Source organism: Salvelinus namaycush, chromosome 20, assembly GCF_016432855.1.
Source record: "Salvelinus namaycush isolate Seneca chromosome 20, SaNama_1.0, whole genome shotgun sequence".
NCBI classification, from domain to species: domain Eukaryota; kingdom Metazoa; phylum Chordata; class Actinopteri; order Salmoniformes; family Salmonidae; genus Salvelinus; species Salvelinus namaycush.
In genome coordinates this window covers 42,390,177-42,410,739 of record NC_052326.1, presented here as the reverse complement: position 1 = coordinate 42,410,739, position 20,563 = coordinate 42,390,177, and the positions used below count along the sequence as shown (strand labels likewise).

Below are 20,563 nucleotides of genomic sequence, written 5' to 3'. Positions count from 1 at the left end.
AATTAATTATAAAAAATATTAAATCAATATTTTTATTTGTTCATTTAAAACGTTACAATTATTTTGCTTTAGAAAGAAGCAATGCCCACATTACAAAAGACAGGACATTTTCCTTCTTTAATATGTCAAACATGAGTCTTGTTATGATGTATGCAGCCTAGAAAATTAGTAGTTGAAAAAAGAGAATGTCCACACTTTTGGGAGTTTTCTCCCCTAAAAGTCCAACTGAGTTTGTAGTTAGAAAGACAAGCTTCTCTTATATTCAGGTCGAGAATGGCAGCACCATCCTATAGCCAACAACAGACTTTTCTAATCCTGGTTAGTGTTTATAATAAAGTAATTACAATTTTCTCTGTAAAAAACAAGACAAGACCTTGAGTCGAGGTTGAACACACGTTCCAAAACTGAGAGGCGGAAGGAGCTTTGTAAAATAAAATTAAAAACACCTGCGCTGCTTTGTACAAGAGAAAGATTGTCCTAATATTACATGTGAAAATGTTTCTAAAATATTATGACTTTCTTCCCCTTAACTGCAACACAGATATACAGTAAGTTCCCTATACCGAAAGACCCTTTTACACAAATGTATTATACTACTGTCGTGTCTTGTTATAGGCAGTCATTTATTTATTGGCAATGTACATTTTAGGTTACCCCATGTTAGCTACAAAAAGTATGTTTCTGTTTTTGGTTGTTGAGGGTGGCACAAGGAGTTACTTCAGACACATGAATGCTGAATACACACAACACAATTATTATTCACATATTTGTATTTATTTAATTAGAATTCACATTTCCAAAATATCTCTCAAGTTTCAAGTTTGAGACCTGCACCTAAATATGTAGAATTCTGTGATACCATCTTGGGGAAATAATCTACAAAGCTTTGGTCTTTTTGACTAGAAGTGATAGCCCTTTAAACTGTGTAAATTACACAGTGTCCTCATATCTAGAGCAAGTCTTTACAGTATACAAACAAAGACAGTTTACAGACGTAGTGACTGCCTAAGTTAGAAGGTGGACACAGAAGTTGAAACCAATAAATGCTTTTATAAGGCAAAGTACACACATATATAAACCCTTCTTAATAGATATTGCTTTACAGAAAGCAAATATATAGAATTGCTCTCAGATGCATCCGTATCAAGCAGATCATTTCCTGTAAATCCTTTTATACGTTTCAATATTGAGCAGACTATGCTGTACACTAGTGTATTATGGTGGGTGTCCACTTAAGAGAAAACTCACTTTTCTGTGTACATCAAGATTGGACAGACATCCCAAACCTACATAACCCCTATATACTGTTCCTAAACACATGACACTCACTATTACCCCCAACGCTGCAGCAACGTCACTGCAACGTTGGGGCAATGCAGACAGTTAGCTAGGATGGACAGTCAGTCAGGCCACTTGTGGGCAAAGCCCAGATTTAATTTTCCTTACAGGATTGGACAGATTCTCTGTCAATCCTGGGAAATAAGTCAGGACAAACTCCCTCGCTCGCTCTCTCTTTATTTTGCTCTCCTCATCTCAAATGAAAGAAACCAAAACTAGTACAATCTTCTGTCATTTGCGAAAGCAAGCAGGAAAGTCATTGCACACTGTGGTGTGTGTGTGTGCACATGCGCATGTGTGTAAGTGTGTGGTCATGTTTGTTTTTTATCCAGTATATGTTCTCCACCATTTAGAAAAATAGAATCATTCATAGCAGCTCCCTCGAGTGACGCCACCGTGTGGCAGGGGACATGTAGTGCGCTAGAAACCTGCAATATATCAGAAACGTACATCAGTCAATGTCACAGGAGAAGACTCAAAAACCTGTTAGAAGATACTAATAAGTATGCCAGGCCAGTAGATTCAAACTAAAAAGTATGTATGCTAGTACTTTAGGGAATAAGAGACATGCAAGCATGCATTACAGTCACATTGTCTCCCAAGTGGCGCAGTGGTCTAAGGCACAGCATCTCAGCTAGAGGCGTCACTACAGACAACCTGGTTCGAATACAGACTGTATCACAACCGGCCGTGATTGGGAGTCCCATAGGGCGGCGCACAATTGACCCAGCATCGTCTGAGTTTGGCCGGTGTAGGCCGTCATTGTAAATAAGAATGTGTTCTTAACTGACTTGCCTAGTTAAATACAGGTAAAAAAATAAATAAAAATGGTTTCAATAAAGATGGTTGAGTCTTGTAGTCCTTACATAGATGTCTAGCTCTTGCCACCCTTATTTGTGGATGCTGACACTACGTCTGAACTCAGCTGTCCAGACAGGTGGTCTATGGATGACGGATCCTCCTCCCTTTGTTTCTGAGGCAAAAGTTCAAGTCAATTAGAGGACATTGATACCAAATCACATGAATATGGGCATGTATCTCAAATGATTATTAGGATCTAATTTCATTCATGTTTTCTATAGTATCCTTACCTTTGACTTTGACCTTGACTTGCTCTTGCTCTGCAACAAACAAAGTTGAGACCTTGGTCAGAGTGGATTTAACTTCAGGGGGCACCATGGTCATATGTGATATGGGAGACTTGTAAGAAGTCTGGTTAACACTAGAGGGAGCTGTAAGACAATCAACAACGACTGTCTCTATAACCAGAGAATCAATGGTTAGACTGGGATTCAATTAAATCAAGGGTTTTAAGCAATGTCTTTTAAATGCAATGTCTGATTGAGCTGACATAAGCAGCGTTTACTGTGAATGCAATCTCCGCGACCGCAGGAACATTGCCTTTTAAAGCTGAATTACCTATAACCTGCAATTGGATTAAATCCCGGCCTTCGTTAGCTTTTCCTAAACTAGAAGTCTACATTAGAAAAATGTCTGAATGTTTTGAGACATAACTAATATGAAAGCCACGGAGACATACAACTACAATGGTAAAATGTTACTATTTTGACATAATTATTCTAACGAGACCATGTTGCTGCTAGATACCCTCCTCACCTTTGGCTTGTCTCCCTTGGATTTGAACTCGGGGGTGTCTGGGAGCAGGGTGCCTGCCAGGTCATCCAGGACAGGGGCAGACATGGGCTGGACAGAGAAACACAAATAGCCAGTCAATTCATTAACCTGCCAACCAACAGAACATCTCAGGGCCTGTATTCAAAAAGCGTCTCAGCGTAGGAGTGCTGATTTAGGATTAGGTCTCACCCGTCTATATAATCTTATTCATTGTGATCTGAAAGGCTAAACTGATCCTAAATCAGCCCTCCTACTCTGAGACTCACTTTAGCGGTCTGTTAGATTGTTAGTCTGCAGTAGGTAAGTACCTCCAGTCTGGGCTGTCTCTGCTCTGTTGTCACGGCTACTGAGGCTGCAGCTGGACCAGCTGAGAAAGACAAGTCTCTAGACAAGAGGTCAAGGGCCTCACTGTCATCCATCGATGGCTGTAAAGAGAGAGGAAGACGGTCACTTATGTACTGTACATCTGGTTTACTTGACTTAAACATGACCTTTATGAGTTGCACTGTGTTCAACACAGTACGACATTGAATATGACTTATGTGTGCGTTTATAGATACAATTGGACAGAAACCTCACCTGCTTGGGTCTAACATCAGCCTGGACTTTGGCCTCTGCCATTGCCTTTGAGAAGAAAAGACACAACCTTATAAAGCCTTGCTTACACCCTATATCCACCTCACATCATTTATTGGCACAGGGTAAACTGTTTTATATTATTTAGTCCAAAAGTGATCAGAATGGTACAGTATTATTTATGGTTTATTGCAAAATGTTCTGGGTGTGTAGTGGAGTGTAAATACACAAAGGTTGTTTACCCATTTATTTACACACCTATTAGCATTTACGTTAACATTAGCATCTTCAGGATTCCCCGTTTTATTTCCTACTACAACTATGGACATGTTACCTTTCGGTCTTTCTCTGTGGGCCGGTATTCAGCTGGAAGGCTGGAATCCCTCTCCCCCACTTTGGTAAGCTTCTCCTCCATAATCTTTTTCTCCTAGGATGAGCAGAGAGCAGACTGATATCAAATAGCCAATATGAGCTAATGCTATCTGTTACAGGTTTAGTTGCATTGCGGTAAAGCTTCTATTTTGACCAAGGAATGGAGATGATAATCTCGAAAATGCAGATTATTTAGCCTTTGTGCAACAAAACTTCCTAAGGGAATTTTCCGTCACACTTTAAACTAAGTATATCTTATGTAGGCTTAATGAAGCATGCATAAACCCTTTATAAAACCTAAGTACCTTGACGATGTCTCTGACTGAGACAGGAGCAGGCTCTGGGATAGGAGTCTTGTCCATCAGGGAGTCTGACAAGGTATCCAAAGCATCTACTGTCCCTCTAGATAGCTACACACACAGGCAAGTTACAATGGGAATCTGACTGACCCGATATTTTGGATGTGAATGAAGCATAAGACAACAATGATATCACATGAAGTGTGTCTCAGTACCTGGCGGTCAACAGCAGATTTGACTGCAGGAGCAACAGCTGGGGCTACAAAGTCCCCTGCCAGAGCATCCAAGGCAAAGTCATCTGAGGCCTGGAGTCAAAAGAGAGGAAAGAAAGGAAAAAACAAAAACAAGGCATGTACATGTTAATTAAGCTGTTATACTACTGATAATGAAAAAACGAAGAGACTTAAGCAGCTAGACATAAAAACACATATTGGATGATCATAGATCTATACAGAGCAGACCAATCAGTGGATGGTTTGATAAGTGAACGATCAATCGTAGAGAGTGTTGTTCACCTGTGTGGGAGGAGCTGGGGGGCAGAGGACAGGAGCCTGGACAGCTGGAGCCACACAGGAAGACATGAAGTCACCTGACAAGATCTCCAGAGCCTCACCAGAGTCCATGGAGGGCTGGCGGGGAGAGAGAGAGAGATTCCCTCGCTTCAATAATTCCTGGTTCCTCCTGGTTCTTCTAAAAGTGATACAGAATTTGTCCTCTTATCTCCCAATGACTTGCGTTTTGCCTATATGAGACTCACCTCTGGCTTCAGAGGAGGCAGGTCTTTGACTTTGTTTTCTGTTAACCTGTACTTTGGTGGGAGTGTGTCATCTCGCTCACCCACAAACACTCCCTTCTTCGATGTGAGTTTGCCCTCCTGAAGAGCAGAAATGAACACAAAATAATGTCACACACAAGTTTCGCACCTGTGGCCATACGAAATACCACATTAACTCAATCCGTCAAGGCAGGAGTTGCTGTCATCTTCAGCCTAAACAATTCAGCTATGAGCCCCATAAATAAAGAAAGGGAATACAAGTCAGTGTGAGTATACCGTGACTATGTCCTCATGTCTGATCTTGGGAGGTTCAGGTGCTGGTTCTAGAGCAGGCAGAGAGTCTCCCAGAGCACTGAGAGCATCCAGGGACATGGAGCCACCCTGGAGACACACAGACAGAGGGGGGCAGAGAGAGGGACACACAGAGAGGGAGATACAGACAGAGAAAGGAACACAGAGGCAGAGAGGGGGGAAGTGGGACATAGGGAGGGAGATTAGATCATGTGATCAACAGCACATTAGATGGTGCATAGAACAAGAACTGCAATACATCTCTACTGGTCTTCCGTAAAATACTAGTATTTCATTGGTTGTTAGATAGAAACTGTAGCCCTCATATGACAAACCTCATCTGTCTTGGGCTTGGTGTCCAGTGGGGAGTCCAATCCTGACATCAGAGAGAAGTCATCAGCAAACTGAAACACAAACACAAGTCAATAGATAACAGCTTCACAACCCAACATAAATATAACATAGAATAGCTGAAGAGTTTGTTGTCTATTTGCATGAATATAGCTTTTTTGATGACAAATTACTCAACACAACAGTAGCACAGCGTCAGCTGCAACATTGGACATCCCAGTTTAACACTGGACATAAGCGTTTGTCACTGTTTATTTCGTTTCATGCATGGCTTATGTTATGTAGTCATGCAGGATGTAGGACCTGCTTTCTTTGGTGTTATTTACCTTTTCCACCTTAGCTTTCTTGTCAACGGGGGGAGCAGGAGACTTGGTCACAGGCGCAGACTTAAACTCTTCAGATTTCTGGAAGAAGAAGAGAAAGATTATTTGGTTTGTTAAATACTGTTTCTTAGGTTCTAGTTGAGAGGAACAGGGGAAAGCTCATTTCAAGCCTTCACTAGAAAGCTGTCTTTACAGAACGTTAGTATGACACATCAGTTGTCAAAAGCTATTACAGCTGACACTGTGTTAAAATTATATATGTCATGGTCATCTTGTAAGCATCATAAATATGTAATGACATGATAAGCAGTAGGTGGCTAGGAAGTTAGCTGTCCCACAAGGTAGCCTACATTGTGCTATGTGTCATTATGACTGTGTTATGTCAATTGACATTGGTTCTCATAACAGTTTACCATCTCATGCTAATGACAGTTTTACGATGAAGGGATGAAGAACAATATTATCAGTCTTTGTTTACCTTGATGGGAGTGGGTGGAGGTGGAGCAAAGTTTGAGAAGCCAGCAGACAAGGCATCAATGGCACCCAAGTCTTCCACTTTCTGTCAACAGATGAAATATCATTGGGTTATAATGACATCTCACTTCTTATTTACAGTATCACTGGTCAGGACCTCAATCTCACCCAAAAGACTATGGGACTAATAATCATTCTGTAACGTTATGCATGTTTTAGGGAACAGGGCTCAAATTGATTTATAAGTGATTATAACCTGTTAATAGTGCAAAGTCTCACCTTCTCCTGTTTCTGAGGGATGGGAGCCATAGAGGTTGTGAACCCAAAGGACAGGGAGTCCAGAGCCTCATCTGTGCTCATGGGTTTCTGATACAAGTAAACAAACAAGCAAACAAATAACCTCAGTTATACACAAAGAATTACAGTAATAGGTTTGTCTTCAACTGCACCACTAGAGGGCGTGTCAAAATAACTCCAACCATTTAAAAGAGACCAGGAGAAAAAGAACCGACACACCCACCAATCACATTTCCTAGAATCTAAATCACAACAAAAAACTCCGCAAAGGACTCCGAGCAGAATCTCTTTACAAAACATCAGATTTGGCAGGAAGCCTAGTGGTTAAGAGGATTGGGCCAGTAACTTAAAGGTTGCTGGTTCAAATCCCTGAAGCGGACTAAAATGTAAATGTAATAAAAACACGCTTTATAACCAAATGTGCAACTTTAGACAACTCACATTTGACAACATAGTTCAGGGGTAAAAGAGTTTGCCTCCTGTCCTAACAAGCTCTTAGAAGCAGAGGTATACTACACAGAGAACTGCAGTACAAAACAAGGTGTGGCCCAGAGGGTGAATGTGTGTGTAGGTGTGTATAAGTGAATAGGCGTGGAGTAATGAGTGATTGTGTGTTGACTATTTATCTGTTGTTAGTGTGTGGGTGTGTTTATAAAGGATGGGTTTAGCAGAACTAGAGCCAGCTGGTTGAGGTGGGTCTAATGTTACTTGCAGAGCCAACACCCCACAGTGCAAAGCAACATTCCACATTGTAGAGGTACCCAAAACTGTCAGCAGAGACCATGGGATGACCTATGGTTTGTTCAGTTCCTTTAGTGTGTGTGTGGATTCACATGCATTAGTATGTGGGTATGTGAGAAAGATTGAGAGGAGAAAGTCAATATCTCAACATTTCTCCCCAGCATACTCCCTAGCAGTAAATACAATGACTTACCGGGACATCTTTTGGCTTGACATCTGCAACTGGGGCCTATGAAAATGTAATTTAACATTGTAATTCAATGTAATAAAAATGCATTAATTATATATTCTAATTGAGTAAGCCTAGGTTTAAATAAAATCTGATCATGTTCTGACAAAAGAATGACAAAAGAATATTAAAGTGTGGTAACTATATACAGGCTTTTTTGGCATTGTCCAGAAACAAACCCTAGTCCATCATATAAATCTGGGAAAAAAGATAGATATGGTAGTAACTCCATCTTGTCATCTGATCAGCTTGGTGAAAATGTGTCCATATTGCTAACACCTATCCATTCCTCTCAGATTAACACAAGTGTCCAGGGGATAGGACAGGGTCTAGGGGTTGTTTCTGGATGGGGTGCATCTCTCTGTTGGAATTACTGATAACCAAGGGGTTCCAGTCAAATGTGTCATGTCAAAGGGAGTACTGCAACACAAAGCTAAAGATACATGCAAACTCAAAGCGCTCTAACAGCAGAAGGCTGAGGGTTGGATTAAGTTGCAGAAGTGATGATGATGAAGAGGAAGAACACTGGAGGAGGAGGGTGATTTAAAGACTGACCATGTCTTCAAATCGGTATCCTGGGGGCAGTGGGCAGTCTTTCCCCCCACATATCACTCCCTTCTTTGAGGTCAATCCATGCTGTGTGACATATACAACAACACACAGTGTTTTACATGGTGACCGGATGCACACACACAACCCAATCGAAATTGCACTGTGCACACACACACACACTCTGTGAAGGTTCTGTACCTCTATCACCTCTGGCCCGGTGTATACATGGGCTGCAGGGGCGAAAGACTCTGATGAGGGTAAGGAATCAGCCAGGGCATCGAACGGGTCCACAGCAAGCTCCTACACATGATGCAACAAAACTCAAACATCGAGCAATGCAACTCCATGCCAATCATTTTAGTGCAATATCAAACCCACATAGAGAAAAGATATATGGATGATTTACCTCTTTGGCTGCCATAGCTCCTGGGGGAACTACTTCCACCTGTACCTGTAACCCAGAGCAGGAGAGGTTAGTGAATACAACACTAGTATCTGTGATACTGCTCAGCTCCTATACCCAACTGAGCTTCTGGATGGCTGTGGGCTCAATTCAACCAAACCCACATAGGTAGTACTCATGCAGGAACAAGAGCACCCTCTTCCTCATGTAGTTACATTTCAAAAGGCACTTGCACATCTGAGCTATCTTTGTTGCAGGTGCATTGTAACAATTGAATAACATGAGAAAAAAGAAGAAACCCGCACACTGCTCTTCATAGTATCACTGCTCTTTATTAAGCTTTTACGCATCAGCCTCAAGGCCTTCGTCAGAGCAGTATGCAGGTTTCTTCTTTATTCTCCTGTAGTCAAATACAATTGCAGAATGGTAAAGCAGGTGGCAGGTAGCCTAGCGGTTAATAACGTTGAGCCAGTAACAAAAGGTTGCTAATTCGAATCCCTGAGCCGACTAGGTGAAACATCTGTCGATGTGCCCTTGAGCAAGGCACTTAATTCTAATTGCTCCTGTAAGTCGCTCTGGATAAGAGCGTCTGCTAAATGGCTAAAATGTAAAATGGTTATATAGACATCCTTCACTGTTTCCGAGTCCCTGTTACTGTGTCACTGTGTTAATTCATGATCTTGGATACATTGTGTGAAAACAGTGAAAGAATGACGATGACACAAACTAGTGATCAATGATAGCCCCTTAACCCCAGGGATAGCCCCACCCTCAAGAGCCTTGTACTGTAGCGTGGTTAATACACCAAAGTAAACTGGAGTCTACCTTAGTCTGTGGCCCCTTCAGAGAGGCATTTCCAGCTGCGGCAGCTGGTGCAGCAACGGCCGTAACCAACTGAGCAGGATCCTTTTTAGCCATGTCAACTTTGCTTGATGTGGTGGGCACACTCTATAAACGCATATGGTTCAAGCCATTAGACGAGGTGCAGAGAAGAGTTCAGAGTGCTGCGCATAATCTCACAGTCACAGTCTAGTAGAGTGATAGGATGATAGTTAGCAGCTTGTCTGTCATTGGTAATGGAAAGGAAAGGCGCCGTGAGAAGAGAAGTACCTGACCAGAATTTGTTGTCACAGTTTAGTAGAGTAATAGGAAGGTAAACAAATCCCATCAACCTAAACCAGGTAAACAAACCCTGTCAACCTAAACCAGGTAAACAAACCCCATCAACCTAAACCAGGTAAACAAACCCTGTCAACCTAAACCAGGTAAACAAACCCTGTCAACCTAAACCAGGTAAACAAACCCTGTCAACCTAAACCAGGTAAACAAACCCAGAAGCAATACTATATATGGTGTGATGCAACCAGAAGAAAAAGTGGAAATATATTGTGGCTTTTCTGTGGTGACAACAGATGTGAGAGACAAGGCAGACATGGTTTGTCTTGACGTGGTGAGCGTACCACAAATGTGGGCATGCTGGGAAGACTCTTAAGAGTAAGCTTAAGAGTAAGAGTGTCTGTCCACTTCCCACTTAGACACACAGACACCTCTAGGCCAGAAGTAAGGAAGTCCAAAGCAGAGATATGTGTTGAAATATATCGGCAGAGAGAAGAGGAAGATAGAATACCAAGGGGTGGAAGAATGACTAAAACCTCAAGATCACGGGAGAGATGAGGAAGACATAACACATGGAATAATGACCCAGGAAGAGTGTGTTGAATGGGGAAGTGAGCGTAAAGAGAGCCAGGTCAGGTAAAGAATAAAGATCCAAAGAGAGAGGCCCCACACTTCTCGACTGTCTGCAATCTACCTTGGCTGTCTGTTTCAGAGACTCTTGAAGCTTTGGTACTTCAGCTTTCCATGGAGTTGTCGCCTCCCCTACAATATTGCCTCCTCCCGTGGTAGGAGGTGTAGCTTTGGCTGGGTGCATGGGTGCCGGCTACAATCAAGGATGAGATAATACTCAATGTATACAACAGAAACAGAGCAAATTCAATGTACTGACACCCTGTAACAACGGTTAATGCAATAACACTTGTTAATGTAAAAACGTATCTAAATGTAATAAATGTAGATGTTTAATGTAATAAAATTGGTAAATGTAATAACTAATAATAGAGAGAAAAGAGAGAGATGATTTACCTCTTTGGCTGCCATAGCTCCTGGGGGAACTACTTCCACCTGTACCTGTAACCCAGAGCAGGAGAGGTTAGTGAATACAACACTAGGCTACTATCTGTGATACTGCTCAGCTCCTATACCCAACTGAGCTTCTGGATGGCTGTGGGCTCAATTCGATCAAACCCACATAGGTAGTACTCATGCAGGAACAAGAGCACCCTCTTCCTCATGTAGTCAAACAAAATTGCAGAATGGTAAAGCAGGTGGCAGGTAGCCGAGCGGTTAAGAGCTTTGGGCCAGTAACCGAAAGGTTGCTGATTCGAATCCCTGAGCCAACTAGGTGAACAATCTGTCAATGTGCCATTGAGCAAGGTACTTAACTCGAATTGCTCCTGTAAGTCGCTCTGGATAAGAGCGTCTGCTAAATGGCTAAAATGTAAAATGGTACAGTAAACATCCTTCACTGCATCCAATGCACTGTGAGTCTCTGTTACTGTGTCACTGTGTCAATTCATGATCTTGGATACATTGTGTGAAAACAGTGAAAGAATGACAATGACACAAACTAGTGATCAATGATAGCCCCTTAACCCCAGGGATAGCCCCACCCTCAAGAGCCTTGTACTGTAGCGTGGTTAATACACCAACGTAAACTGGAGTCTACCTTAGTCTGTGGCCCCTTCAGAGAGGCATCTCCAGCCGCGGCAGCTGGTGCAGCAACAGCCGTAACCAACTTAGCAGGATCCTTTTTAGCCATGTCAACTTTGATTGATGTGGTGGGCACACTCTATAAACGCATATGGTTCAAGCCATTAGACGAGGTGCAGAGAAGAGTTCAGAGTGCTGCGCATAATCTCACAGTCACAGTCTAGTGGAGTGATAGGATGATAGTTAGCAGCTTGTCTGTCATTGGTAATGGAAAGGAAAGGCGCAGTGAGAAGAGAAGTACCTGACCAGAATTTTTTGTCGCAGTTTAGTAGAGTAATAGGAAGGTAAACAAACCCCATCAACCTAAACCAGATAAACAAACCCCATCATCCTAAACCAGATAAACAAACCCCTTCAACCTAGAAACTGTAGCCCTCATATGACAAACCTCATCTGTCTTGGGCTTGGTGTCCAGTGGGGAGTCCAATCCTGACATCAGAGAGAAGTCATCAGCAAACTGAAACACAAACACAAGTCAATAGATAACAGCTTCACAACCCAACATAAATATAACATAGAATAGCTGAAGAGTTTGTTGTCTATTTGCATGAATATAGCTTTTTTGATGACAAATTACTCAACACAACAGTAGCACAGCGTCAGCTGCAACATTGGACATCCCAGTTTAACACTGGACATAAGCGTTTGTCACTGTTTATTTCGTTTCATGCATGGCTTATGTTATGTAGTCATGCAGGATGTAGGACCTGCTTTCTTTGGTGTTATTTACCTTTTCCACCTTAGCTTTCTTGTCAACGGGGGGAGCAGGAGACTTGGTCACAGGCGCAGACTTAAACTCTTCAGATTTCTGGAAGAAGAAGAGAAAGATTATTTGGTTTGTTAAATACTGTTTCTTAGGTTCTAGTTGAGAGGAACAGGGGAAAGCTCATTTCAAGCCTTCACTAGAAAGCTGTCTTTACAGAACGTTAGTATGACACATCAGTTGTCAAAAGCTATTACAGCTGACACTGTGTTAAAATTATATATGTCATGGTCATCTTGTAAGCATCATAAATATGTAATGACATGATAAGCAGTAGGTGGCTAGGAAGTTAGCTGTCCCACAAGGTAGCCTACATTGTGCTATGTGTCATTATGACTGTGTTATGTCAATTGACATTGGTTCTCATAACAGTTTACCATCTCATGCTAATGACAGTTTTACGATGAAGGGATGAAGAACAATATTATCAGTCTTTGTTTACCTTGATGGGAGTGGGTGGAGGTGGAGCAAAGTTTGAGAAGCCAGCAGACAAGGCATCAATGGCACCCAAGTCTTCCACTTTCTGTCAACAGATGAAATATCATTGGGTTATAATGACATCTCACTTCTTATTTACAGTATCACTGGTCAGGACCTCAATCTCACCCAAAAGACTATGGGACTAATAATCATTCTGTAACGTTATGCATGTTTTAGGGAACAGGGCTCAAATTGATTTATAAGTGATTATAACCTGTTAATAGTGCAAAGTCTCACCTTCTCCTGTTTCTGAGGGATGGGAGCCATAGAGGTTGTGAACCCAAAGGACAGGGAGTCCAGAGCCTCATCTGTGCTCATGGGTTTCTGATACAAGTAAACAAACAAGCAAACAAATAACCTCAGTTATACACAAAGAATTACAGTAATAGGTTTGTCTTCAACTGCACCACTAGAGGGCGTGTCAAAATAACTCCAACCATTTAAAAGAGACCAGGAGAAAAAGAACAGACACACCCACCAATCACATTTCCTAGAATCTAAATCACAACAAAAAACTCCGCAAAGGACTCCGAGCAGAATCTCTTTACAAAACATCAGATTTGGCAGGAAGCCTAGTGGTTAAGAGGATTGGGCCAGTAACTTAAAGGTTGCTGGTTCAAATCCCTGAAGCGGACTAAAATGTAAATGTAATAAAAACACGCTTTATAACCAAATGTGCAACTTTAGACAACTCACATTTGACAACATAGTTCAGGGGTAAAAGAGTTTGCCTCCTGTCCTAACAAGCTCTTAGAAGCAGAGGTATACTACACAGAGAACTGCAGTACAAAACAAGGTGTGGCCCAGAGGGTGAATGTGTGTGTAGGTGTGTATAAGTGAATAGGCGTGGAGTAATGAGTGATTGTGTGTTGACTATTTATCTGTTGTTAGTGTGTGGGTGTGTTTATAAAGGATGGGTTTAGCAGAACTAGAGCCAGCTGGTTGAGGTGGGTCTAATGTTACTTGCAGAGCCAACACCCCACAGTGCAAAGCAACATTCCACATTGTAGAGGTACCCAAAACTGTCAGCAGAGACCATGGGATGACCTATGGTTTGTTCAGTTCCTTTAGTGTGTGTGTGGATTCACATGCATTAGTATGTGGGTATGTGAGAAAGATTGAGAGGAGAAAGTCAATATCTCAACATTTCTCCCCAGCATACTCCCTAGCAGTAAATACAATGACTTACCGGGACATCTTTTGGCTTGACATCTGCAACTGGGGCCTATGAAAATGTAATTTAACATTGTAATTCAATGTAATAAAAATGCATTAATTATATATTCTAATTGAGTAAGCCTAGGTTTAAATAAAATCTGATCATGTTCTGACAAAAGAATGACAAAAGAATATTAAAGTGTGGTAACTATATACAGGCTTTTTTGGCATTGTCCAGAAACAAACCCTAGTCCATCATATAAATCTGGGAAAAAAGATAGATATGGTAGTAACTCCATCTTGTCATCTGATCAGCTTGGTGAAAATGTGTCCATATTGCTAACACCTATCCATTCCTCTCAGATTAACACAAGTGTCCAGGGGATAGGACAGGGTCTAGGGGTTGTTTCTGGATGGGGTGCATCTCTCTGTTGGAATTACTGATAACCAAGGGGTTCCAGTCAAATGTGTCATGTCAAAGGGAGTACTGCAACACAAAGCTAAAGATACATGCAAACTCAAAGCGCTCTAACAGCAGAAGGCTGAGGGTTGGATTAAGTTGCAGAAGTGATGATGATGAAGAGGAAGAACACTGGAGGAGGAGGGTGATTTAAAGACTGACCATGTCTTCAAATCGGTATCCTGGGGGCAGTGGGCAGTCTTTCCCCCCACATATCACTCCCTTCTTTGAGGTCAATCCATGCTGTGTGACATATACAACAACACACAGTGTTTTACATGGTGACCGGATGCACACACACAACCCAATCGAAATTGCACTGTGCACACACACACACACTCTGTGAAGGTTCTGTACCTCTATCACCTCTGGCCCGGTGTATACATGGGCTGCAGGGGCGAAAGACTCTGATGAGGGTAAGGAATCAGCCAGGGCATCGAACGGGTCCACAGCAAGCTCCTACACATGATGCAACAAAACTCAAACATCGAGCAATGCAACTCCATGCCAATCATTTTAGTGCAATATCAAACCCACATAGAGAAAAGATATATGGATGATTTACCTCTTTGGCTGCCATAGCTCCTGGGGGAACTACTTCCACCTGTACCTGTAACCCAGAGCAGGAGAGGTTAGTGAATACAACACTAGTATCTGTGATACTGCTCAGCTCCTATACCCAACTGAGCTTCTGGATGGCTGTGGGCTCAATTCAACCAAACCCACATAGGTAGTACTCATGCAGGAACAAGAGCACCCTCTTCCTCATGTAGTTACATTTCAAAAGGCACTTGCACATCTGAGCTATCTTTGTTGCAGGTGCATTGTAACAATTGAATAACATGAGAAAAAAGAAGAAACCCGCACACTGCTCTTCATAGTATCACTGCTCTTTATTAAGCTTTTACGCATCAGCCTCAAGGCCTTCGTCAGAGCAGTATGCAGGTTTCTTCTTTATTCTCCTGTAGTCAAATACAATTGCAGAATGGTAAAGCAGGTGGCAGGTAGCCTAGCGGTTAATAACGTTGAGCCAGTAACAAAAGGTTGCTAATTCGAATCCCTGAGCCGACTAGGTGAAACATCTGTCGATGTGCCCTTGAGCAAGGCACTTAATTCTAATTGCTCCTGTAAGTCGCTCTGGATAAGAGCGTCTGCTAAATGGCTAAAATGTAAAATGGTTATATAGACATCCTTCACTGTTTCCGAGTCCCTGTTACTGTGTCACTGTGTTAATTCATGATCTTGGATACATTGTGTGAAAACAGTGAAAGAATGACGATGACACAAACTAGTGATCAATGATAGCCCCTTAACCCCAGGGATAGCCCCACCCTCAAGAGCCTTGTACTGTAGCGTGGTTAATACACCAAAGTAAACTGGAGTCTACCTTAGTCTGTGGCCCCTTCAGAGAGGCATTTCCAGCTGCGGCAGCTGGTGCAGCAACGGCCGTAACCAACTGAGCAGGATCCTTTTTAGCCATGTCAACTTTGCTTGATGTGGTGGGCACACTCTATAAACGCATATGGTTCAAGCCATTAGACGAGGTGCAGAGAAGAGTTCAGAGTGCTGCGCATAATCTCACAGTCACAGTCTAGTAGAGTGATAGGATGATAGTTAGCAGCTTGTCTGTCATTGGTAATGGAAAGGAAAGGCGCCGTGAGAAGAGAAGTACCTGACCAGAATTTGTTGTCACAGTTTAGTAGAGTAATAGGAAGGTAAACAAATCCCATCAACCTAAACCAGGTAAACAAACCCTGTCAACCTAAACCAGGTAAACAAACCCCATCAACCTAAACCAGGTAAACAAACCCTGTCAACCTAAACCAGGTAAACAAACCCTGTCAACCTAAACCAGGTAAACAAACCCTGTCAACCTAAACCAGGTAAACAAACCCAGAAGCAATACTATATATGGTGTGATGCAACCAGAAGAAAAAGTGGAAATATATTGTGGCTTTTCTGTGGTGACAACAGATGTGAGAGACAAGGCAGACATGGTTTGTCTTGACGTGGTGAGCGTACCACAAATGTGGGCATGCTGGGAAGACTCTTAAGAGTAAGCTTAAGAGTAAGAGTGTCTGTCCACTTCCCACTTAGACACACAGACACCTCTAGGCCAGAAGTAAGGAAGTCCAAAGCAGAGATATGTGTTGAAATATATCGGCAGAGAGAAGAGGAAGATAGAATACCAAGGGGTGGAAGAATGACTAAAACCTCAAGATCACGGGAGAGATGAGGAAGACATAACACATGGAATAATGACCCAGGAAGAGTGTGTTGAATGGGGAAGTGAGCGTAAAGAGAGCCAGGTCAGGTAAAGAATAAAGATCCAAAGAGAGAGGCCCCACACTTCTCGACTGTCTGCAATCTACCTTGGCTGTCTGTTTCAGAGACTCTTGAAGCTTTGGTACTTCAGCTTTCCATGGAGTTGTCGCCTCCCCTACAATATTGCCTCCTCCCGTGGTAGGAGGTGTAGCTTTGGCTGGGTGCATGGGTGCCGGCTACAATCAAGGATGAGATAATACTCAATGTATACAACAGAAACAGAGCAAATTCAATGTACTGACACCCTGTAACAACGGTTAATGCAATAACACTTGTTAATGTAAAAACGTATCTAAATGTAATAAATGTAGATGTTTAATGTAATAAAATTGGTAAATGTAATAACTAATAATAGAGAGAAAAGAGAGAGATGATTTACCTCTTTGGCTGCCATAGCTCCTGGGGGAACTACTTCCACCTGTACCTGTAACCCAGAGCAGGAGAGGTTAGTGAATACAACACTAGGCTACTATCTGTGATACTGCTCAGCTCCTATACCCAACTGAGCTTCTGGATGGCTGTGGGCTCAATTCGATCAAACCCACATAGGTAGTACTCATGCAGGAACAAGAGCACCCTCTTCCTCATGTAGTCAAACAAAATTGCAGAATGGTAAAGCAGGTGGCAGGTAGCCGAGCGGTTAAGAGCTTTGGGCCAGTAACCGAAAGGTTGCTGATTCGAATCCCTGAGCCAACTAGGTGAACAATCTGTCAATGTGCCATTGAGCAAGGTACTTAACTCGAATTGCTCCTGTAAGTCGCTCTGGATAAGAGCGTCTGCTAAATGGCTAAAATGTAAAATGGTACAGTAAACATCCTTCACTGCATCCAATGCACTGTGAGTCTCTGTTACTGTGTCAATTCATGATCTTGGATACATTGTGTGAAAACAGTGAAAGAATGACAATGACACAAACTAGTGATCAATGATAGCCCCTTAACCCCAGGGATAGCCCCACCCTCAAGAGCCTTGTACTGTAGCGTGGTTAATACACCAACGTAAACTGGAGTCTACCTTAGTCTGTGGCCCCTTCAGAGAGGCATCTCCAGCCGCGGCAGCTGGTGCAGCAACAGCCGTAACCAACTTAGCAGGATCCTTTTTAGCCATGTCAACTTTGATTGATGTGGTGGGCACACTCTATAAACGCATATGGTTCAAGCCATTAGACGAGGTGCAGAGAAGAGTTCAGAGTGCTGCGCATAATCTCACAGTCACAGTCTAGTGGAGTGATAGGATGATAGTTAGCAGCTTGTCTGTCATTGGTAATGGAAAGGCGCAGTGAGAAGAGAAGTACCTGACCAGAATTTTTTGTCGCAGTTTAGTAGAGTAATAGGAAGGTAAACAAACCCCATCAACCTAAACCAGATAAACAAACCCCATCATCCTAAACCAGATAAACAAACCCCTTCAACCTAGAAACTGTAGCCCTCATATGACAAACCTCATCTGTCTTGGGCTTGGTGTCCAGTGGGGAGTCCAATCCTGACATCAGAGAGAAGTCATCAGCAAACTGAAACACAAACACAAGTCAATAGATAACAGCTTCACAACCCAACATAAATATAACATAGAATAGCTGAAGAGTTTGTTGTCTATTTGCATGAATATAGCTTTTTTGATGACAAATTACTCAACACAACAGTAGCACAGCGTCAGCTGCAACATTGGACATCCCAGTTTAACACTGGACATAAGCGTTTGTCACTGTTTATTTCGTTTCATGCATGGCTTATGTTATGTAGTCATGCAGGATGTAGGACCTGCTTTCTTTGGTGTTATTTACCTTTTCCACCTTAGCTTTCTTGTCAACGGGGGGAGCAGGAGACTTGGTCACAGGCGCAGACTTAAACTCTTCAGATTTCTGGAAGAAGAAGAGAAAGATTATTTGGTTTGTTAAATACTGTTTCTTAGGTTCTAGTTGAGAGGAACAGGGGAAAGCTCATTTCAAGCCTTCACTAGAAAGCTGTCTTTACAGAACGTTAGTATGACACATCAGTTGTCAAAAGCTATTACAGCTGACACTGTGTTAAAATTATATATGTCATGGTCATCTTGTATGTATCATAAATACAACATGTCATTAGCATTAGCAGTAGGTGGCTAGCAAGTTAGCTGTCCAACAAGCTAGGCTACATTGCGCTGTGTCATTATGACTGTGCTATGTCAGTTGACATTGGTTCTCATAACAGTTTACCATCTCATGCTAATGACAGTTCTACGATGAAGGTTTGAAGAACAATATTATCAGTCTTTGTTTACCTTGATGGGAGCGGGTGGAGGTGGAGCAAAGTTGGAAAAGCCAGCAGACAAGGCATCAACAGAAGCGAAATCCTCAACTTTCTGTCAACAGATTAAATATTATCGGGTTATAATGACATCTCACTTTAGGGCTGGGCGATATATTGAATTCATTCGATTATTTCGAATTGATGTTCTTGCGCGATATTCCAAATGCCTGTACCGCAAGGATCGAGGTTGTTATTTATCGTTTTTAAGAGCGTTTACTTCCGCTTGTTCTCGTGTTTTATTTTTGGTCTCGTCTCTTTCGCTCCTTCTGTGCGGTGTGCACCTCCCCATTTACACGAGAGGTCTAGATATAATGAAGAGATACACGTCTCCGTCCTAACAAGCTTAGGTCCAAAATAAACCGATAGAAACGCATTGATTGGGCTTATTTTGGACAGATTTCAGCGAGAGTGAAACCTTTCGCTTTGCCTCTACCTCTATGATTTACACACCTGCCCTCTCACGCCAACAAAGTTGAGAGATCACATCTTCCTCTCTGACAAGCGGTTTCAACTCGCTATTTGCATTTTAGTTTTGGTGCAACAGAATCGGTCATATGGACACCAAAACACATTGAAACATTATTTTACTGTAATAGGGGATAAGTTAACTTTTCTAACGATATCCTTTTTATGTCTCAACTACTCAATTGCGCCCAGAGCCGACACGTCTAAAACTAGAGTATGAAATAAATTGATTGAGCGCGCCCATTGGGTACCGCTAGCAGCATTTTAGCGAAATTCTGTTGTACTCGCTGTCTCGTCAGTGTTTTATAAATGTGCAATAAGCATTAAAAACTATTATATACGGAATTGGCAATTCGTTCTCATTCTGAGAAATAAGGTAGACCACTTGAATTCAACATCTGAACAAAGTGGACAGGTTAACATGCTTTAAAAAAAGCTGGAGACAAACAAAAGGGTGTGTTCATAACAATTCAACCTTGTTACCTAGCAAATAGTTCCAAGCTGGCTAAACTTGAAAGATAAAATATTAGTTAAAGATTAGATATTGAGACCTGCGCAAATTTTATATAGCCTAATGTCTACTACAAGAAGTTAGTCATTATTAGTGAATGTGCATTATGCTTGGTTCTAGTTACATTTCTAACAAAAAAATACATTTTCACAGACAGACTTGAAAGCCAGATCAGTAATTATAGCAAAAAAAGCAGGTTAAACTATTTTGATAAATAATTCAATTATTAGTTGGTCTTATGGTTGTGGAAGGCTTATACACTATATACAGTGCATTCGGAAAGTATTCAGACCCCTTCCCTTCTTCCACATTTTGTTACGTTACAGCCTTATTCTAAAATGGATTACATAATTCCCCCCCTTATCAATCTACACACAATACCCCATAATGTCAAAGTGAAAACAAGTTTTTTTTTTGTTGCTAATTTCTAAAAAATAAAACAGAAATACCTTATTTTCATAAAAATGGCTAAAATGGTACAGTAGACATCCTTCACTGCGTCCAATGCACTGTGAGTCTCTGCTACTGTGCCACTGTTAATTCATGATCTTGGATACATTGTGTGAAAACAGTGAAAGAATGACAATGACACAAACTAGTGATCAATGATAGCCCCTTAACCCCAGGG

At 41.8% G+C, this 20,563-nt stretch overlaps 1 protein-coding gene across 18 annotated transcripts in view; it reads right to left on the bottom strand.

The window, feature by feature from the left end:
* Nucleotides 1–752: 752 nt before the first annotated feature.
* Nucleotides 753–20,563, bottom strand: part of cast (calpastatin) — a 57,168-nt gene continuing 37,357 nt past the window's right edge. For 8 of the 18 annotated variants that reach the window (XM_039016339.1, XM_039016342.1, XM_039016341.1 and 5 more), the window contains 39 exons: nucleotides 18,931–19,011; nucleotides 18,455–18,532; nucleotides 18,113–18,181; nucleotides 17,686–17,808; nucleotides 17,051–17,095; nucleotides 16,719–16,847; nucleotides 15,734–15,856; nucleotides 14,912–14,956; nucleotides 14,704–14,805; nucleotides 14,509–14,589; nucleotides 13,918–13,953; nucleotides 12,966–13,052; nucleotides 12,691–12,771; nucleotides 12,216–12,293; nucleotides 11,874–11,942; nucleotides 11,442–11,564; nucleotides 10,799–10,843; nucleotides 10,467–10,595; nucleotides 9,482–9,604; nucleotides 8,660–8,704; nucleotides 8,452–8,553; nucleotides 8,257–8,337; nucleotides 7,666–7,701; nucleotides 6,714–6,800; nucleotides 6,439–6,519; nucleotides 5,964–6,041; nucleotides 5,622–5,690; nucleotides 5,272–5,376; nucleotides 4,978–5,094; nucleotides 4,736–4,849; nucleotides 4,436–4,525; nucleotides 4,227–4,331; nucleotides 3,884–3,976; nucleotides 3,553–3,597; nucleotides 3,282–3,398; nucleotides 2,956–3,042; nucleotides 2,430–2,459; nucleotides 2,205–2,311; nucleotides 753–1,766 (listed from right to left, as the gene is read on the bottom strand). In XM_039016339.1, coding sequence (XP_038872267.1) covers nucleotides 2,213–2,311; nucleotides 2,430–2,459; nucleotides 2,956–3,042; nucleotides 3,282–3,398; nucleotides 3,553–3,597; nucleotides 3,884–3,976; nucleotides 4,227–4,331; nucleotides 4,436–4,525; nucleotides 4,736–4,849; nucleotides 4,978–5,094; nucleotides 5,272–5,376; nucleotides 5,622–5,690; nucleotides 5,964–6,041; nucleotides 6,439–6,519; nucleotides 6,714–6,800; nucleotides 7,666–7,701; nucleotides 8,257–8,337; nucleotides 8,452–8,553; nucleotides 8,660–8,704; nucleotides 9,482–9,604; nucleotides 10,467–10,595; nucleotides 10,799–10,843; nucleotides 11,442–11,564; nucleotides 11,874–11,942; nucleotides 12,216–12,293; nucleotides 12,691–12,771; nucleotides 12,966–13,052; nucleotides 13,918–13,953; nucleotides 14,509–14,589; nucleotides 14,704–14,805; nucleotides 14,912–14,956; nucleotides 15,734–15,856; nucleotides 16,719–16,847; nucleotides 17,051–17,095; nucleotides 17,686–17,808; nucleotides 18,113–18,181; nucleotides 18,455–18,532; nucleotides 18,931–19,011 — 3,228 coding nt within the window. In that variant the 3' untranslated portion in view covers nucleotides 753–1,766; nucleotides 2,205–2,212. The remainder of the gene's footprint in view (nucleotides 1,767–2,204; nucleotides 2,312–2,429; nucleotides 2,460–2,955; nucleotides 3,043–3,281; nucleotides 3,399–3,552; nucleotides 3,598–3,883; nucleotides 3,977–4,226; nucleotides 4,332–4,435; nucleotides 4,526–4,735; nucleotides 4,850–4,977; nucleotides 5,095–5,271; nucleotides 5,377–5,621; nucleotides 5,691–5,963; nucleotides 6,042–6,438; nucleotides 6,520–6,713; nucleotides 6,801–7,665; nucleotides 7,702–8,256; nucleotides 8,338–8,451; nucleotides 8,554–8,659; nucleotides 8,705–9,481; nucleotides 9,605–10,466; nucleotides 10,596–10,798; nucleotides 10,844–11,441; nucleotides 11,565–11,873; nucleotides 11,943–12,215; nucleotides 12,294–12,690; nucleotides 12,772–12,965; nucleotides 13,053–13,917; nucleotides 13,954–14,508; nucleotides 14,590–14,703; nucleotides 14,806–14,911; nucleotides 14,957–15,733; nucleotides 15,857–16,718; nucleotides 16,848–17,050; nucleotides 17,096–17,685; nucleotides 17,809–18,112; nucleotides 18,182–18,454; nucleotides 18,533–18,930; nucleotides 19,012–20,563) is intronic. The other 10 variants (XM_039016343.1, XM_039016347.1, XM_039016344.1 and 7 more) reach the window with 10 other exon arrangements.